The sequence below is a fragment of the Artibeus jamaicensis genome, unplaced genomic scaffold, assembly GCF_021234435.1.
Source record: "Artibeus jamaicensis isolate MK-2021 breed Jamaican fruit bat unplaced genomic scaffold, CSHL_Jam_final scaffold_754, whole genome shotgun sequence".
In the NCBI taxonomy this organism is placed as follows: Eukaryota; Metazoa; Chordata; class Mammalia; order Chiroptera; family Phyllostomidae; genus Artibeus; species Artibeus jamaicensis.
In genome coordinates, this window is record NW_026522054.1 from 6,637,865 (window position 1) to 6,655,847 (window position 17,983).

Below are 17,983 nucleotides of genomic sequence, written 5' to 3' on the forward strand. Positions count from 1 at the left end.
GTAATAAAAGGGAGCATTATTTGTGCCGGACCTTGTATATAATATCATTATGAAGAGTCACTTTTCTTCAAGAAAAAGCAATTCAAATTAAGGGGCTTTTTTTTCTGTTTGTTTGTTTTGACCTACTCAAATATACAAACTTTTAGTGGAGCAGATGAAATGATCAAATGATGTGAGTATATTTAGCAGCTCCGCAACACATTGGTTTCCCAGGCCAAGCCTCACGAGCGTGGAGTGGGCGGCTTACAACCACAGAAACGCCTTCTTTCATGGCTGCAGCGGCTGGGGGTGCAAAACAAAGGGGTCAGCGGAATTATTATGCTCCCTTTGACTTTTTATTTTTACCAGAATTTAGATAGTCTTTGGGGGAGAAAACCCACTCTATTTTCTGTTCAAATATATATGGCAGTTGTGATACTAAGTTGTGATACTATATGGCATATGTGAACATAACACATATGTTTAGAGCCATGTACCTGGCCGGTTTTTGCAGGCTGGCATGGCGCAGCCCCACAGTGACTGCCTGTCACATAAGTGGATGCAGGAGTTGTCCTGTGTCACACGAAGGTTCAGGAAGTGACTGAAATTAATCATGGCATTTTTGTGGCCTGTGTGACTGGGCCTCATCCTTTTTTTTAAAATACATTTTATTGGTTATGCTAATTACAGTTGTCCCATTTTCCCCCTTTTATTCCCCTCCACCCTGTACCCCCTGTCTCCAGCATTCACCCCCTTAGTTCATGTCCATGAGTCATGCATATAAGTTCTTTGGCTTCTCCATTTCCTATACTATTCTTAACCTCCCCCTGTCTGTTTTCTACCTACCGATTATGCTACTTACTCCCTGCACTTTTCCCCCCACTCCCCCCCTCCCGTCCCCCACTGATAACCCTCCATGTGATCTCCATTTCTGTGATTCTGTTTCTATCCTAGTTGTTGGCTTAGTTTGCTTCTGTTTTTGATTTTTTAGGTTTGGTTGTTGGTAGTTGTGAGTTTGCTGTCCTTTCACTGTTCATATTTTTTATCTTCTTCTTTTTCTTAGATAAATCCCTTTAACATCTCATATAATAAGAGTTTGTAGATGATAACGTCCTTTAACTTGACCTTATCTGGGAAGCACTTTATCTGCCCTTCCATTCTAATTGAAAGCTTTGCTGGATAGAGCAATCTTGGATGTAGGTCCTTGCCTTTCATGACTTGGAATACTTCTTTCCAGCCCCTTCTTGTCTGTAAGGTTTCTTTTTTTTTTTTTTTTTTTTTGTAAAACACAGAAGAATACAGAAGAAAGTAGAAATTACTATAGCCTTTTCCTCTATCCTCTGGGATCCTTACAAATGCACATTTTAAAATGGGGGTTCTACTGTGTAGTTTGTATCTAGAGTTTTCAAGTGATGCTAAGCATTTTTCTAGTGCGACTAAGTATTGAAAATATTTTCAGTGACTACATAGGTTCCCATGGAATGGAGAGGTCAAATTTTTTTGACCACCCCTCTCATTTGGACAGTTAAGTTATTGATAGTTTTGTTTTGTTATATCTATGAATTAATACAGACTGGAGATTTAAGTGTTGAAACAAAAAAAGATGCCAGTTTAAGAGGCAGCCTTCTGTGTTTTGTAAGCATAGCTTGAAGAGTTTTTGAGAAAGCTGAAATCGTTAAGTAAGTTTTATTATTTTCATTTTGAAAGTAATGAAAATTACATTCATGTAAGAATTACAGAAAATTCGAAAGATATAAAAATGAAAATATACAACTGCTATTTTTGTTAAATCCATATGCAATATCTATTTAGATAGCTTTGTGGATTTAACTTAAAGGATTTAAAGAGGTGAGTTATAATTAAAAAGATTAGGGAGTAGTATCTGATGGGTGAGAAAACAGTTTGGTTTTTTTTGGGTGGTTTTTTTAAATTTCTTTCTTTTTTTTTTAAATTTTTTTATTGATTATGCTGTTACAGTTGTTCTATTCCCCCCTTCATTCCCCTCCACCCTACTCCCTCCTCCCCACCATTACCCCCTTTAGTTTATGACCATGTGTCTCAAGTTCTTTAGATTCTATATTTCCCATGCTATTCTTGCCCCCCCATCTATTTTCTATCTACTGTCTATGCTACTTATTTTCTGTACCTTCTCCCCCCCTCTCCTCCTTCCACTCCCCTGTTGAACCCTCCTTGAGATCTTCATTTCTATGTTTCCACTCCTGATCTAGCTGTCCTTTTAGTTTGCTTCCGTTTTAGGTGTGCTTGTTAATAACTGTGAGTTTGTTGTCCTTTCACTGTTCATGTTTCTTTAACTTCTTCTTCTTAGATAAGTCCCCTTAACATTTCATATAATAAGGGCTTGGTGATGATGAACTCCTTGAATTTGATCTTATCTGAGAAGCACTTTATCTGTCCTTCCATTCTAAATGAAAGTTTTGCTGGATAGAGCAATCTTGGTTGTAGGTCTTTGGATTTCATGACTTGGAATACCTCTTTCCAGCCTCTTCTTGCCTGGAAGGTATCTTTTGAGAAATCAGCTGACAGTCTGATGGGGACTCCTTTGTAGGTGACTGTCCCCTTAGCTCTTGCTGCTTCTAGGATTCTCTCCTTCATTTTAATTTTGGCTAATGTAATGATGATGTGCCTTGGTGTGTTCCTTCTTGAGTCCAACTTCTTTGGGACTCTCTGAGCTTCCTGGATTTCCTGGAAGTCTATTTCCTTTGCCAGATTGGGGAAATTCTCCTTTATTATTTGTTCAAATAACTTTTCTACTGGTGACTGTGCCTTTTCCCCTTCTGGAACCCCTATAATTTGGATGTTGGAGCATTTAAAGATGTCCTGGAGGTTCCTAAGACTCTCCTCATTTCTTGAATTCTTGCTTCTTGACTCTTTTCTGTTTGGCCATTATTTGCTTCCTTCTGGTCCACTCCATTGATTTGAGTCCCAGTTTCCTTTTCATTGCTATTGGTGTCCTGTGCAATTCCATTCATTTCAATTAGTTTCGCCTTCATATATTTGTCTAATTTGTGGCTATAATCCAGTTCTGTGAGGATCCTGATCACCAGTGTTTTAAACTGTGCGTCTGAGAGTTTTGCTATTTCTTCATCGCTTAGATTTATAGGTTCCGGGGCTTTGAGCTGTTCTTGAGCCATTTTTGGTCTGTTCGTGCCCTTTAAGTGTGAGGAACGGAGCCTTGGACTCCCAGGTCGCTGGGTTGTGACGCTGTATGTGGGGGCGTGGTCAGAGCGGGGAAATGGCGGCCCCCTCTGCTGTTTTGCACTGCTGGGTAGGAGCAGAGCCTTAGGTGGTTCACCTGGGCCGGGCCACTCAGAGTCGCTGGGTTATGACTCTGTATGTGCAGGTGGGGTCAGAGCAGGGAAATGGCGGCGCCCTCCACCGCTGCTTGCCGCTGGGGCTGCTGGCTCTCGTCCAATCGCCCACTCCCTCGCTTGTCTACCTGCGCACCAATGCGCGACCACAGTCAACCCGCAGCCCTGCTCCCTCGCTGTTTCCCTGCGGTCGCTCGCTGAGTTGCCCACCAGGTCCAACCCTGCGCCTGGATTCTGCGCGCGCCTGAGTCCGTCTGACGGAGTTTTCCTGTGCAACCCCGCTCCACCAGCTGCTGGTTTCGCCCCTTACTGGTCAGACTGAAGAATTTGTTGTTTACAGACTTCCAAAAAGTTCAATTTTCTGTGTTCTGGCTGTGTTTTCTGTTGCTAATATTTAGTTGTCTCTAAACTTGGTTGTGTGAGAAGGCACAGCGTCTCCACCTGTGCCTCCATCTTGGCGGAAGTCCAGTGTAAGGTCTCTTTTAAGAAATCCGCTGACAGTCTGATGGGAACTCCTTTGTAGGTGACTGTCTCCTTTTCTCTTGCGGTTTTTAAGATTTTCTCCTTCTCTTTGATCTTGGGTAACATAATTATGATGTGCCTTGGTGTGGTCCTCCTTGGGTCCAACTTCTTTGGGATTCTCTGAACTTTCTGCACTTCCTGGAAGTCTATTTCCTTTGCCAGATTGGGGAAGTTCTCCTTTATTATTTGTTCGAATAAGTTTTGAATTTCTTGCTCTTCCTCGTCTCCTTTTGGCACCCCTATGATTCAGATGCTGGAACATTTAAAGTTGTCCTGGAGGTTCCTAAGCCTCTCCTCATTTTTTGAATTCCTGTTTCTTCATTTTGTTCTGGTTGACTGTTTATTTCTTCCTTCTCGTCCAAACCATTGATTTGAGTCTGTTTCCTTGTTGGTTCCCTGTACCTTTTCCTTCATTTCACTTTTCATAGCCTTCACTTTTCCCTCTATTTTGTGACCAAATTCAACCAAGTCTGTGAGCATCCTAATCACCAGTGTTTTGAACTGTGCATCTGATAGGTTGGCTATGTTTTCATCACTTAGTGGTATTTTTTCTGGAGCTTTGATCTGTTCTTTCATTTGGGCCATTTTTTTTGTCTAGTCACACCTGTTACGTATAAGGGGTGGAGGCTTAGGTGCTCACGGGGCGGGGCAGCCCACGTCACTGGGTTGTGATGCTGTACGTGGGGGCGGGGTCCAAGACGGAACTATGGCGCTCAATTCTCTGCTGGTTTTCAGTCAGTTCCCCGGCTTCCCACAAGCAAACTGGGCCCTTCTGATGCCGATTTCCAGGTGGGTGGATTTGTGTACGTTCTAGGACCCTGTGGGTCTCTCCCACGAGCTCTGCTGTGAGGCTGGGCATTTCTCCTGCTGCTGCTGCTACCGCCACAGCTGTTTTCAATCAAGGGTTTGAGGCTTTATTTCCCTGCTGGAGCCCGGGATTGTGTGGTCTGTCTCGATCCTCGGTTGTTCCTCTTGTTTTATCTGCTCGCAAATGTGGGACTGCCCGGTCTGCTGGCCGCCACCTCGCCCGGTCCACCAGCCACCGCCTCGCCTGCCCGGGTCCTCCAGCTGCCGTGTGGCCGTGCCTTCTCGCCACCTGGCTGCCCCTCTCCGCCCCTCCTACTGGTCTGGGTGAACGTTTCTTCTTTAACTCCTTGGTTGTTGGACTTCCCTACAGTTCAATTTTCCTGCAGTTCTGGTTGGTTTTTGTTTTTAAATTTGTTGTTGTCCTTCTTTTGGTTGTGCGAGGAGGCACAGTGTGTCCACCGGCGGCTCCGTCTTGTGGGTTCCATTTTGTGGCAGAGTCTCTCTCTCTGCAGGGCTTTCCTGATTAATGAGCTAAATTGAAGGAATTCGGAAAACCTGGGAGAAATTAGCCCAGGATCATGACTGCCTTCGTAGCCCTTCTTCCCCTCGGTAGCAGGAGTAGGGAGAGCAGACCTTTGCAGATGATGAGGTGAACATTATGTACCACTTCTCTAGAACGGAGTCTAGGTAGGCGAGTGTAACCTCAGGACGACTTAGTAAAAGAAACTGAGGAACAGTCCCCAAAGTCACGACACGTCTGGTCAGGAGGCCTGAGTCGTGGCAGGTGGTGCGAGTCGACTCCTGTGAACTGCTGCGCCGCCGCAGCCGGGAAGGAAGCCTGGCTTCTCCAGGTTGTTCTGGGTGCAGAGCAAAGACAGACACATGGAGTCCTGACGATGGTTTGTTAATGCCACCTGACACCTTTAGCACAGTCAAATGCCCTATTGTGCCCCCTTTGAGATTGCAAATGCCCAGGGAAACCCACGGCCAAGAGGCAGGCAGCAGCTCTGGGGTGACTGCCTTCCACTCCCGATGGCAGCAGAGGGGCCCCTCGGGTTCCGTGAATGACTTGTTCCTTTGTGTGTGTTTTCAACAGGGTTTCAAAGAACCCAGGAAGTACATCGCTGCACAAGGTAACCTCCCTGGCTGTTCAGTGTCCTTCGGAAGCCTCGTTTTACAGCCCTTTAAAAAAGAGAGAGAGAGAGAGAGAATTCTTAGTTGGCATTTGTTCACCTCCTAGGTCCCAGGGATGAAACGGTTGGTGATTTCTGGAGGATGATCTGGGAACAGAAGGCCACGGTGATTGTCATGGTCACACGATGCGAGGAAGGGAACAGGGTAAGGACCCGGAAGGTTCTCGGAGCAGGAGCTGGGTTAGGAAAGGACGGTGTTGGGGAGCCTTTCCTAAGGCCACGCACACGTGTTCCACAACTAAAGGAGACGGCTCTCCATTCTACGCAGCGTGACACTCGACTGAGATTTCTCATACATGTACAGAAATAAAATCTCTGCACGTGTGCCTCTATGTACATGTGAATAAAGTTTAAACCTTCCTGATGGGCTCAAATGGGATTCCTATGTCTTGACGGTATTGTCGTTAGTTCAGCACAGTTCTCTTTTTAAAGATTTTATTTATTTATAGAGAGAGGGGAAAGGATGGAGAAAGAGAGGGAGAGAAACATTGATGTGAGACAGAAACACTGATCAGAAGCGTCGACCAGTGCCTCTCGTGCCCACCCCGAATGGGGACCGACCCACAGCCCAGGCCGGTGCCCTGACTGGGAATTGAACTGGTGACGTTTCGCTATGCAGGATGACACCCAACTCACTGAGCCACACGGGTCAGGGCGAGTTCCGCACATCTCTGAGCCAGTGTCACAGGTGCTTATGAATACTTGACGCAGAACTGACCTCAGGCAGACGGGGTCACTCACATAACGCGACTCTATAAGCAGGGAAAGCCCCCCCATGGGTCACCACAAACTGAGCCGCCGGCCACCAGGTCACTTTGCTGCCCTCCCTCATGAGGCAGCGACCCCCGTGCGGGGCGCCCTCTGCAAAGCAGGAGGAAGCTCCTTCTCAGGACCTGGTCACGGCAGACGGAAGCCATCTGGAGCTTCCATCTCCCATCGCAAGGCGTGCGTGGGTTTAAGGAAGAACAGATGGATATTTTGAGAATTTCCGTGACTTAGTTCCTATTTGAGTATTGCTGTCTAAAGAATGTGTAACAAACACACTTGTTTAAGTGGGAAGCTGGAATGACTGGTGGTTTCTGAACGACAGAACAAGTGCGCAGAGTATTGGCCGTCCATGGGCGAAGGCGCCCGGGAGTACGGAGACGTCCTCGTGAGGATCAGTGAGCACAAAACCTGCCCGGACTACATCATCCAGAAGTTCAGCATCACCAATGTGAGTGTGTCCCACTGCCTCCCTTTCATCTGTGTACCCTTCACCCCAAAATGCGACCATGGACTATTCGGTGTGAGGAGTTGAACTATACTTGGGAGAAACGATGTTTTCTGACCTGCAGGGGGGAAATTTGGGTGGGAAGACTATCCAAAGCCATCAGGGTCAAGATAAGTCACCGGTGAAAGTAAGGTTTGCTCAAGTGATATCAGAGCTATTTCTAACGCTGACTCATGAGGTACAAGGTAGAGTTCATGAAGTGTGTTGAATTGGTGACTGACTTTCTGAATGATGCAATGGTCTCTGTTCTCAGTGGGTTTATCACCAATATGGGGAGAATATCTATACCTAAGGCACGATTAGAGATTACTGCAAAAAGCACAAAGCTGTGCTTTGGAAAAGCACATTCGGAAAACTATCAGTGTGTTCTTAACGAGTAATTAGAAATGGAGGCCTTCACACGTGTGTGTGATTCCAGCTACAAAAAGTCTAGGACAGGCAGAGTCGTGGACAGAAAGCTGGTTAGCAATTGCTTTGGGACCGAGGGGGTGGAGCAGACTTTTTGAATGACAGCTAAGAAGTGAGGATTTTTCCGTGTGGGGGTGGGGTGGGGATATCCTGGAATTAGGTAGTGGTGATGACTTTACAACTCTGTTGATATAATTAAAAAATTACACTTTAAATGAATAAATTATGGTATGTGAAGGATATCTAAATAAATCTTAAAATTAGAGGTCTTTCCAGACCGGTTTGAAATTTTCTCTGAATTTCACTTATGAAAGAAGGGTTTTCAGTCATCTAAATTGTATTTCTTTATAGTCCAGATGTATCTTCTGCAATTAAAAAAAAAAACATTAATTGTGTACTTACCCCAAGGTCCTCCAAGGTTTCCCTGGTCTCACCAATTGTCACACCCACAGAAGGCTGTGGAAGACTCCCACCAATGGCTCGTGGTCGAATAAGTCACGAGGGCCCGAGCCCGTACACACGGGTAACATGTAGAGGTCAATGCCAATCTGGTTACCTTGACCAGTTGATGTCCCTGTTCTTGGTTAACTTACTCCCTGTCAGCAAAGTACAGCCAACCAGGTTCTGTTGTCTCTTCTGTTATGGAAACGTAGGTGGCCCCTCTTCCCCCCTGGTCAGAGAACCATGAATTCCACCCCTTCTCACGGTGCCTTGAAATGGGAACCAAACTGAGCCGTAATCCAGGCTGCCTGTCCTCAGTTCTCTGTTCACAGTTGACATTTCTAAGATGAGGGGGCCTGGGAAATAGAGTTTAATCTAACCATTGGCCAGACTTTCTGTGCGGGACAGGTGTCCTGTTCGCTGGCCCACGGAGCGGAAATATTTCAGTTGGTTGTGAGAAGGGCCTTGTGTTTGCACGCCCGCCCCCCACGGCCCCATGTCTCTGTGGGTGCCTGTGTGTGTGTGTGTGTTTGACGTGGTGGCAGGAAAGTTCGTGGCAATCTCAGCAACACTCAGGTCCCTCACTTAGCTTCCTGGTAAGTGGCTGCCGACGGGCTAGTGTGTGCCAGTCGTGTGTGACATCATGGTGACTGCTATTCGTTAGAGAAGAAGATGTAGCCACAACTGAAAAAACGTGCAGGGGGAGTTCTTCGTACTGGTTGCCCCTTTCTCTTATTTATGTCGGTGGTTGGTTTTGGAGAAAAAATAAACTCACGGAACATGTGATCTCTTGACTAGAAAAAGGAGAAGACGGCTGGAAGGGAGGTCACCCACATCCAGTTCACCAGCTGGCCAGACCACGGGGTGCCCGAGGACCCCCACCTGCTCCTCAAACTGCGCAGGAGGGTGAACGCCTTCAGCAACTTCTTCAGTGGCCCCATTGTGGTGCACTGCAGGTGAGGGGCTCCAGCCACGAGCCCCGGCCCCCGTGAGGGACACCCCCTGTGGGCAGTGGTTGTACTGGGGGCAGTCTGTGCGGAGAAGCTCAACCTCTTTTCTCTGCTTCACCCGTGTTGGCTTTTCCGCACCCGGCCCCACCATGGCCATGACCATGACCATGACCTGACTTGCTGCCCTGTTTCTGTGCCCAGTGCCGGCGTGGGGCGCACCGGCACCTACATCGGCATCGACGCCATGCTGGAGGGTCTGGAGGCCGAGAACAAGGTGGACGTGTACGGCTACGTGGTCAAGCTGCGGCGGCAGAGGTGCCTGATGGTGCAAGTCGAGGTCCGTTCTCACTCGCTGTTCTCGCTTTGGCTCCCTGACTTGGATTTTTGGGGGTGGAAGTGGGGGATCGTTAAGGAAACGCAAACTCTTCTCAATCTCAACCAGTGGGTGAACATCATTTTCACTTTAATTCCTGACAACTAAAGCGTGTGCTAAGCACCAACCCTGGAAGCATTTGCATTTGTGGCTGAGTGTACAGTGGAGGAAGATGACTGAAAAAAATATATTTTTAATAGTGTAATACCACCTACACATACCATAGTGGGAAAAGAATAAAAATACTGAAAGTCCATTTGGCAGCATCTCACAAAATGAAAACTAAGGAGACAGGATAGTACCGTGGTTAAGACCTTGCTTTGGGGAACTAGACCTCCCGTGTTCAAACCTTGCTCCTTTTTTTTTTTTTAATTTATTTATTTTTATTGATTATGCCATTACAGTTGTTCTATTTCCCTCCTTCATTCCCCTCCACCCTACTCCCTCCTCCCCACCATCCCCCCCTTTAGTTTATGACCACGTGTCTCAAGTTCTTTAGATTCTATATTTCCCATGCTATTCTTGCCCTCCCCCCTATCTATTTTCTACCTACCATCTATGCTACTTATTCTCTGTACCTTCTCCCCCCTTCCCCTCCTCCCACTCCCCTGTTGCTAATCCTCCTTGAGATCTTCATTTCCATGTTTCAAGGTTTATCTGGGAACAGTTCTGAAAGAAGCATCCTTCCCTCGGGTGGGATTCCAAAGTCTCACTTTGGGGGCTGTGAGTAAATATGTTTCAGACAAAAGTGGCTACGCACCAAGGGTCTAGTGTGGTTTTGAATAATTAACTGATTTTCCCAAGGGCACAGCTAAAGATCAAAAGGTACTCATCTCCCCGGGAGCAGGGCCAGTTCTCCCGGGGGATGGTGCTGTATTTGGCTTTCCCAGTGAAGGTCACAGCTCTGGCATGAACAGGGAGGGTCCTCAGAGCCCCTTTAACCCTCACTCCTCCGGACTGGGGCAGTCGTGTTCACACAAAACTTGCTCCTAATTCCTAGTACTGTGCATCCTTTTAAAAGTTGTAATGTACCCGTCCTTCATTTAATTCATCTGTGACATGGGGCTAGGGGCAGGATTCACCTTACAGAGTTAGGACAAACGGTGACTCAAGTAGGGCACTTAGACAAGTGCCCAGCACTTGCTTGGAGCCAGTAACTGTTAGGTGGTGGCTTTTAGTGACAACGTCCGCACTTGACTCCTCAATCCCACATGCACTGGAGGTTCCCAAGAGAAGCACTTACGAGGTCACAGCCGGAAACACACACTAGGGTGTTCACTGCATCCCGCGGCATTGGGACAGCTAGGAAGTTGGAAACACCCAAAGTGTCTATCAGTGGAGAAGTGGACTCTCCAGGAACCCGCCACACTGACCTTGACAGGAGTAACCTTGGTCTGTGCCCATTCATGTGGCAAGAACTCAGATGAAAACAGCAAATCAAGTCACCAGTGAAACAGTAGGACACAGCTAATGTAATTTTTAAGAAAACACACAAAAACACACAATGCTTATAGATACACAGCATCTAGTGTAGAAGTATAAACACTGATTGTTCACGGAGGGAAAAAAGAAAGTGTTTCATGTGGAAAAATACACAGAATTGAAGGGCACACCCAAACTCAGGGAACCAGAGGTGGGCAAAAGAGGCTTGAACTTGATCAGAAATGTGTCTCATATTCTAAAATATTATTTAAATGTGATAAAGTTCGGAGTTTCTGGGTTTGGCATATTGCATCTAAAAAACAAATTTCTCAGTTTTAAAAAGTTTTAGAAAACTTCTAAAAATGTGTTTTGTGGAATATAAACTTCCTTATTTCTCTCATATATGGGAAACTTATTAGTGTTCTATGTCAGTGATTTGACTTAATGACTCCGTAATAGTCACTGAAGGACATAACAGACATATGTATTTTTTAATTTTCAGGAATAAAGTAAAAGCTAGGCAGTCCCCAGTAGGGGTCTCATCTATTTAGCAAGCTATTTTTTTTTTCTGGAAAAAAAATCGAAGATGAAACTTGCTCACATTCCTAGGAAGTGTGAGAACCAACTCTCAGAATCTTTACACATTAGAGATAACTCTTTTCCATACGTTGTCCCAATATGAGCACAATTATGGGACTAAGTAATCTATTTAAAGGGGACTTATAAGACTGTGAGCCCTCGGTTAATCGTCTGTATTTTCCCCCGAAATCACAGGCGCAGTACATCCTGATCCATCAGGCCTTGGTGGAGTACAATCAGTTTGGGGAGACAGAGGTGGGCCTGGCTGAGCTACATCAGTACCTGTCCAACCTGAAGAAGCGGGACCCGCCCAGCGAGCCCTCTCCGCTGGAGGCGGAGTTCCAGGTACCAACCGCGGCACCGATGATGGCGGCCCTTACAGACACCCTTCACTGAGTGCTGTTCCCCACGGCTGTGGAGATCACAGGGTTGTTTTGTAGGCTTGCTGGCATGCAGAAATCTGATTCTGTGGCCAAGGATTTTAACCGCTCCCCATTAAGCGGGTTCGAGATGAAGTTAAAAGGAACAGCAGAGAGCCACCGCAGTGGCCCGCCGAAGGCCATGTAGCAGCCAGCCCTAAAAGTGCACCTGGTTCTGGTTTGTAGAGGAAGTCATTAGAGGGCTTTATGGCTCTTTAGGAAGTGGGGCTGGCTGGAGCCGAGGACGGAACTGAGAGAGAGAGACATGTGTCCCGACCCTTTTATGGGGCAATTACCCTGAAAGCCACCGCAAGGGGCCGTTCACTGCGATCCCCGAGTGTGGTGTGGTGATCTCCGAATGGCTCACTTCTCAAAAACACGTGTTGTAACTTCCCCCCTCACTTATGACTCCCAGTTTCCCAAACCCTTCTGGCAACAACCCAGTGGGTCCGTTCAGAGAGTTTCCCCCACCAGGAACATGCTTTTAATCAGCGGCGGAATCGTTGAAGGCTGTGGCTCAGAGGGGGGCCGAGGGTCAGGGGTGCCGCGACCACAGGCCAGGCAACCCCCGTGGGCCTGCCCCACGGGGAAGGAGAGGCCAAGGCGGCCTTCCCCTCGGGGTCTCCTTGTGCACTTCTTGCTCTTTTAGCTGATAAATCAACTCCAGTCAGCACCCTAACCCTTCTAAACAGCATGGGCACACACACTGTGTGGACGTGCTTAGGAATTTGATTGAAACCCTCGTACGCGAAGTCACTAAAAGAAAGAGCGAGTTGTTTCTCTAGACAAACGGGATCGAGTCTGTGCTGTGTGCCCAGTGCGGTTCTAGAGTCAAAGCGAGATGTGCGGGTGGGCTCAGGAGATGGGGTGGCCCGAGCCGGCTAGTGACCGTCACTCGGTGGGAGCAGCGAGACAACTCCATCTGGGCACCAGAGACAGACGACACACGGTGACAGCAGAGATGTAGGTCAGCTGGCACACTGGTGATGGGACACTGAGGCAGTTCTTACGCAATTGCCTTTTCTTTCTCAAGAAAACAGGGATGGAGGCCATCAGTTGTGAGTTTAGGGGACGGGAGCAAGCGGAGCACAGAAGAGCTCATGCCCGAGGTGGGGGGAGGGTGTAAAATGTCTGCAGTGGGAAAGCAATCTCACTAAGGCACAGGGAGCAGGGTTTTGTGCCGGAAGGTTTGGTTGGATCACTGGAGATTTAGGGTCATGGTTTAAGGAGAGGTCAGTCGGTGGCTCTGGGGACAGGTGCTGTGTATGCAGAAAGCTGGGTTGACTCCATCAAGGATTTCTGGCGTGACCCTTTGACTGTCAGGAGACAAAGGATTGGAGGGTGTTTGCAAAGGGATGATAGCCGGGGGGTGGTAAGGAGCGAGTAGCCGCGGAAGGACACAAGGCACACAGAGAAAGTAGCCAGGACGACTTCCGATCTCTGGGTGGGAGACAGTAGAGTAAGTGCCTGGGAGGAACAGAGGTGATTTGCAGTGACGGCGATGGTTGGAACCATAGTGTTCAAGGTGGTGCAGTGTCTGCAGAAAACCCACCAAGGCAGAGCAGAAAATGCACGGCCGCCGAGCAGAGGGACCGGCCGTGGGAGCGAGGAAGCTCAGCAGTGAAGGCCGGAGGGCTGGGTCGGGCATCCTTGTCCATGTCGAGTGTCCGAGACCCATGACCGGCAACGAGGAGCGGGCACGCAGTTAGCCCAGGGTAACGCCAGGGGAGGTGGCGCGCTCCAAAATGGGGACCTGACAGTCCCGCTGAAGGCGCAGGAAGTAGCAGGGTGACAGGAGGGTCACAGCTGGGCTTTGGAAGGACACAGGAGCAGAAATGGTTCCCAAGCAGGGGCGGGAAGCACACAGCACACGCACTTTTTCTCCAATCTGTGGGCAAGTGGGGCAGGAGGGCGACATCAGCTTTTTCAAAAAGCAGCTACATTCTTAGCGTCGTCTTCAAGGGAAGCCAGCTTTCAGTGGTACCCTGACCCCAACACTCCGAGAAATAAGTACAAGTACAAAGGCAAAGGCACTGGCTGGTGGCCAGGACGCAGATGGCAAGACAGACGAGCTCCGTTCATGTGGACAGCCGTCACGTGAGGAAGGACAGTGGGCTGGCCGACACAAAGAAAAGCAGGAGGGCTGAGAGGGTCTCGGGTAGGAAGGACAGGCTTGCTGACGGTCACACGTTGAGTGGAGGGACAGCCGTCCGGGAAGGAGGAAATAAACGACGGACCGACTCTGCAGGGTGCGCCGAGCGCTCTGTGAATGCTCCCTCCGGGGCGTGTGTTTCCGATCATTTAAAACCCTTCACCTTGGCTTTGTGCAATATGGATAATATCAGCGTGTGTGGGGTGCTCGCGCCTTGCACAAGAGCAAACTGTGCCACGTTGCTAGCCAGGAGCTCGTAGGGAAGAACCACGTTGTTTTATAATTGTGTGTATTTAGTTCAAACTTACCGTGTCAAAAGTACTAAATGCCGGAGCAACTAAGAGAGAAAATTCAGAGGCAAACTTTGAAATTATGAACTATAAACTACAGGGAATGTGTGTACATTTCCTAGAAGTGGATGGAAAACGTTTCTTTAGGCCCCACGACAAAGTTCTGAGCCAATATACGCGTATGCAAAGGTGTTTACTCTTCTCTTTGGTCTCCCCCCAGAGACTCCCTACGTACAGGGGCTGGAGAACACAGCACACTGGGAACCAGGAAGAAAACAAGAGCAAGAACAGGATCTCCTCCGTCGTCCCATGTATGTAGTCTGTTGTTTTATTTTGGTTGTGTCCGATGAGCTCAACCTAAGGGAGCTTGTGGATTTAACAAGACATGCATGCACACACATGGTCTGGAAGCACATTTATCATTGGGTTGGTACGGAGAGCAGTCGACGGACTATTAAAACCAGGTTAAAGCGAATGCTTTGACCCCGAACACTCACGGAGGACTTGGGAGGATAGACTGTACTGTTTTCTTTCCTCCAGTTATTTCAGGGAAGGGCCCTCCATCCGTCTGTCTCAGCTCTGCTGCGGGCTGTGGACAGACAGCCACATACGTCTGTCCCCTCCCGGGCTTCTCTTTCTCCCGCCTTATCTCGGGGTTGAACGTGGGTGATGAGGGCCTGGCTGCCTGCCCATCACTCCATTTCACAGGTCAAAGTGCACACAATTTTCACGGCTTGATCTCTGCCATGTAAGCTGATTGGTAGAAGCACATCGGGACGGCTATAGTTTTATTCAGATGGGCACACCAAAATTCACCTGGACGGAATATAACCCTGGCTAATAAGCTAGACAACCAAATAAATCGGATCGGCGCATGCTGACCTGGCTCATTTCTGGAGAATTCTTTACGAACTCTCCATAGTAGTTTAAAATACAAAATTGACAGTGATGTAGCTAATGAGATAATTTGATCGGGTTATTAAATTTTTTAAATTGAGATACTGAGGAATTACGGACTACATTTTCTTATTAAAATTTATGGGAGATACTGATTTCATTAAGATGTTACTTAAAAGTTAATAGAATATAATAGAAAAAAGTTCTTACCTAAATGATGTATTTTATTAACATATGTATTTTTAAAATTTATATCAAGCACAATGCTGATATTCCCCGGAACACTAAAGTATAGGTATCAAGGACTGAATACTCACGTGGAAAGTTATGACATCTATTTTGTGTTTAATACCGAATTATGTCCCGGGTGCGTTTCTGGAACCCCTGTGGGCCCTTCTTTTTCTGAGACTTCTCTGTGGTGATGGGCTAACCCACAAGCACTGAGTTTCCCGGAGGACCGGATGCCCTGTCAATCAATGCATTGACATGCCGTCACCTCGAAAGCATGTCCTGATCCCCACGTGACGATGGGGCAGAGCGGTGCCACGCGGGAGGGGGACTCACTGCTGCTTCGCTCTGCGCAGACGACTTCAACAGGGTGCAGCTGAGACAGGAGCTGGACTTCAGCAAGGAGAGCGAGCAGGAGTCGGACGAGTCCTCGGACGACGACAGCGACGCCGACGAGAACAGCAGATACATCAACGCCTCCTTCGTGACGGTGGGTGGCGCGTCCCGTCCCCAGAGCCCGGGGCCAGCCCTGCAAACACCCCTGCGGCCAACAAGGCCATTCTTAGGTCATTTTACCACAGAATGATGAGCGTGGCCCCGACTGTGTGTTGACAGACATGGAGGTTTCCATTCTTTTTTCTTCTTTAAAGTTTATTCTTTTTGTTGAATTTACTAGGGCGATGTTAGTTAACAAAATTATATAGGCGTCAGTTTTTAATGCTATACTTTAATTGAAAGGCAAAGGTATTTAAATAAAATCTAACGAGTTGATACAAAGTAAGACAATGCTATTAGTTGCTATTTAGGACACATACAACTGTAATCATATTAATTTGAAAAATAACATTTGAACAAGATACACGTGTTTGAATGTTTCTATTTACTCACATACCCAAGTTGTAAGCAAATCCAAGTCTGCATTTTTGCACATTTAAAAACATTTAATTCTGATGATCTGAGCTACGAGGTCCATCTGCACCACACACCCTTTTGTGGTGCGGTAAATCCGAACAGGAAACCTTTAGTCGGTCAGCACACACATTTTACATACATGCTAGGTATGTACTAAGCATGTATGCAGATTTTCCTAAAACACACATTCACAAAATATTGATGAAATGATGAGCTATATCACAAGAGCATATAGACAGCAATGAAGTAGAACACAATGAAGATAATTTGAAAGGCCAGTGCAATTTCCTTTTACAGTCATGCTCACCTTTCTAGGAAATAAAAGACATCTTTAAGAGGGATAGTTGGTGGTTGTATAAGACGTGTTTTCAACGTGACTTCACAGCTCGGTGTCACCATTACCTAGATAAGGACTTTCCGAACATGTCATGCTGTTTCTCAGGCCTCAGAATCTCGCTGGTTTTAGGATTGATATTAAGCAGCCCCAATTCCTGGATGGCGTTCTCGGCACCCTCACCAGGCAGCGGCAGTAACAGAGACCCACCTTTTGTTTTTAAAGAGTTACTGGAAACCGGATGTGATGATCGCTGCCCAGGGGCCGCTGAAGGAGACCACCGGGGACTTCTGGCAGATGGTCCTCCAGAGAAGAGTCAAGGTTATCGTGATGCTGACAGACCTGAAGAACGGAGACCAGGTGTGCACTGGTGGTAGTCTTTCACTCTCGCCTCTCTGGCATACAATGCCGTCCGCCACCCACGCGCTGGCTCCCGGCATCTGTGTCTGGGTTCAGAGTCTCCAGTCCTGCCCGCCGCTCCCAGAACATCTAAGGCCAACCCAGGGTCACCTCGCTAAACTGACAAGCAGCAGCCCCATTCTCCTTATTGTCCTCAGTGCAAAAACCAAACTCCTCGGTCTACGATTTAAGACCTTCAATGACCTGGCCACATCTCGCTTCCCACTTTCCTCTCGTGTTTTCATTTTCTCTACTCCCCACTCCGGACGAGTAGGTTGCTGGCAGAAACCAGTCCCCAGTCCTGGTTGGACTGATGGACCGACGTCCCCGTCTCCTGCTGGCCCCTCCCTCCCCAGTCTGACCTCACTCTGCTGGCCGGGCAGACCTCCGAGTCCTGCCTTCTCGGGGTCCACATTGTGCTCACTGGCATAAACTTCTACAGTCGGAGGTGAAGCTAAGACCTGACTTGACCTTCTACTTAATGCCCGTGATGTGCCCTTGATTCTCTCCATTGTCCCAAGTCACCAATATTTCCGTTTGTCACCACGCACTGTATCTGACACACAGGTTGAAGTTCATCGAATGAACAATCTCATAGGCATGTGAATATATCATACGCCTTCTCTTTTTTCCCTAGTCCCCTACCCTGGACATACACAGTTATTTTTTAATGTTTTTTTCTCTTTCTCAAAAAGAGATGCCTGTTTACATTGCAGCCATCTCCTCCTCCATCTCAATGGTAAAGGCTGGGAAACAATGGGGGCGCAGGCGGGAATGCCTGTTGGACTCCGCAGCTGTGGGCGGTAGCTGATGGGGACCTGTCCGCAGAGAGGACACACCTTTGGGGTTCACCTGCTCTTCAGCCTGACCATTTAGACAGATACTCGGTCACCTTCTGTGAAGCCGCCTGCGGGGCTGGTCCCCCAGCCACGGAGACGAGCTGCAAAGATGCAGAACTTCCCTCGAGGGGCCGTGGGCGGGGGCAGCAAGACTGAAGCTGTTGCTGCACCACAGCCCACGGCACCTCGGCCCATGAACTATGGAGAGGTGACAATGGGGTGTGGACGGGAGGAAGG

At 47.9% G+C, this 17,983-nt stretch overlaps 1 protein-coding gene across 7 annotated transcripts in view; it reads left to right on the forward strand.

The window, feature by feature from the left end:
- PTPRC (protein tyrosine phosphatase receptor type C) overlaps positions 1-17,983 on the forward strand; it is a 94,021-nt gene that overhangs the window by 70,859 nt on the left and 5,179 nt on the right. For all 7 annotated transcript variants that reach the window (XM_053659572.1, XM_053659569.1, XM_053659570.1 and 4 more), the window contains 9 exons: positions 5,734-5,770; positions 5,878-5,975; positions 6,921-7,046; positions 8,751-8,908; positions 9,104-9,239; positions 11,472-11,621; positions 14,358-14,448; positions 15,619-15,752; positions 16,734-16,868. In XM_053659572.1, the coding sequence (XP_053515547.1) occupies positions 5,734-5,770; positions 5,878-5,975; positions 6,921-7,046; positions 8,751-8,908; positions 9,104-9,239; positions 11,472-11,621; positions 14,358-14,448; positions 15,619-15,752; positions 16,734-16,868 (1,065 nt within the window). The remainder of the gene's footprint in view (positions 1-5,733; positions 5,771-5,877; positions 5,976-6,920; positions 7,047-8,750; positions 8,909-9,103; positions 9,240-11,471; positions 11,622-14,357; positions 14,449-15,618; positions 15,753-16,733; positions 16,869-17,983) is intronic.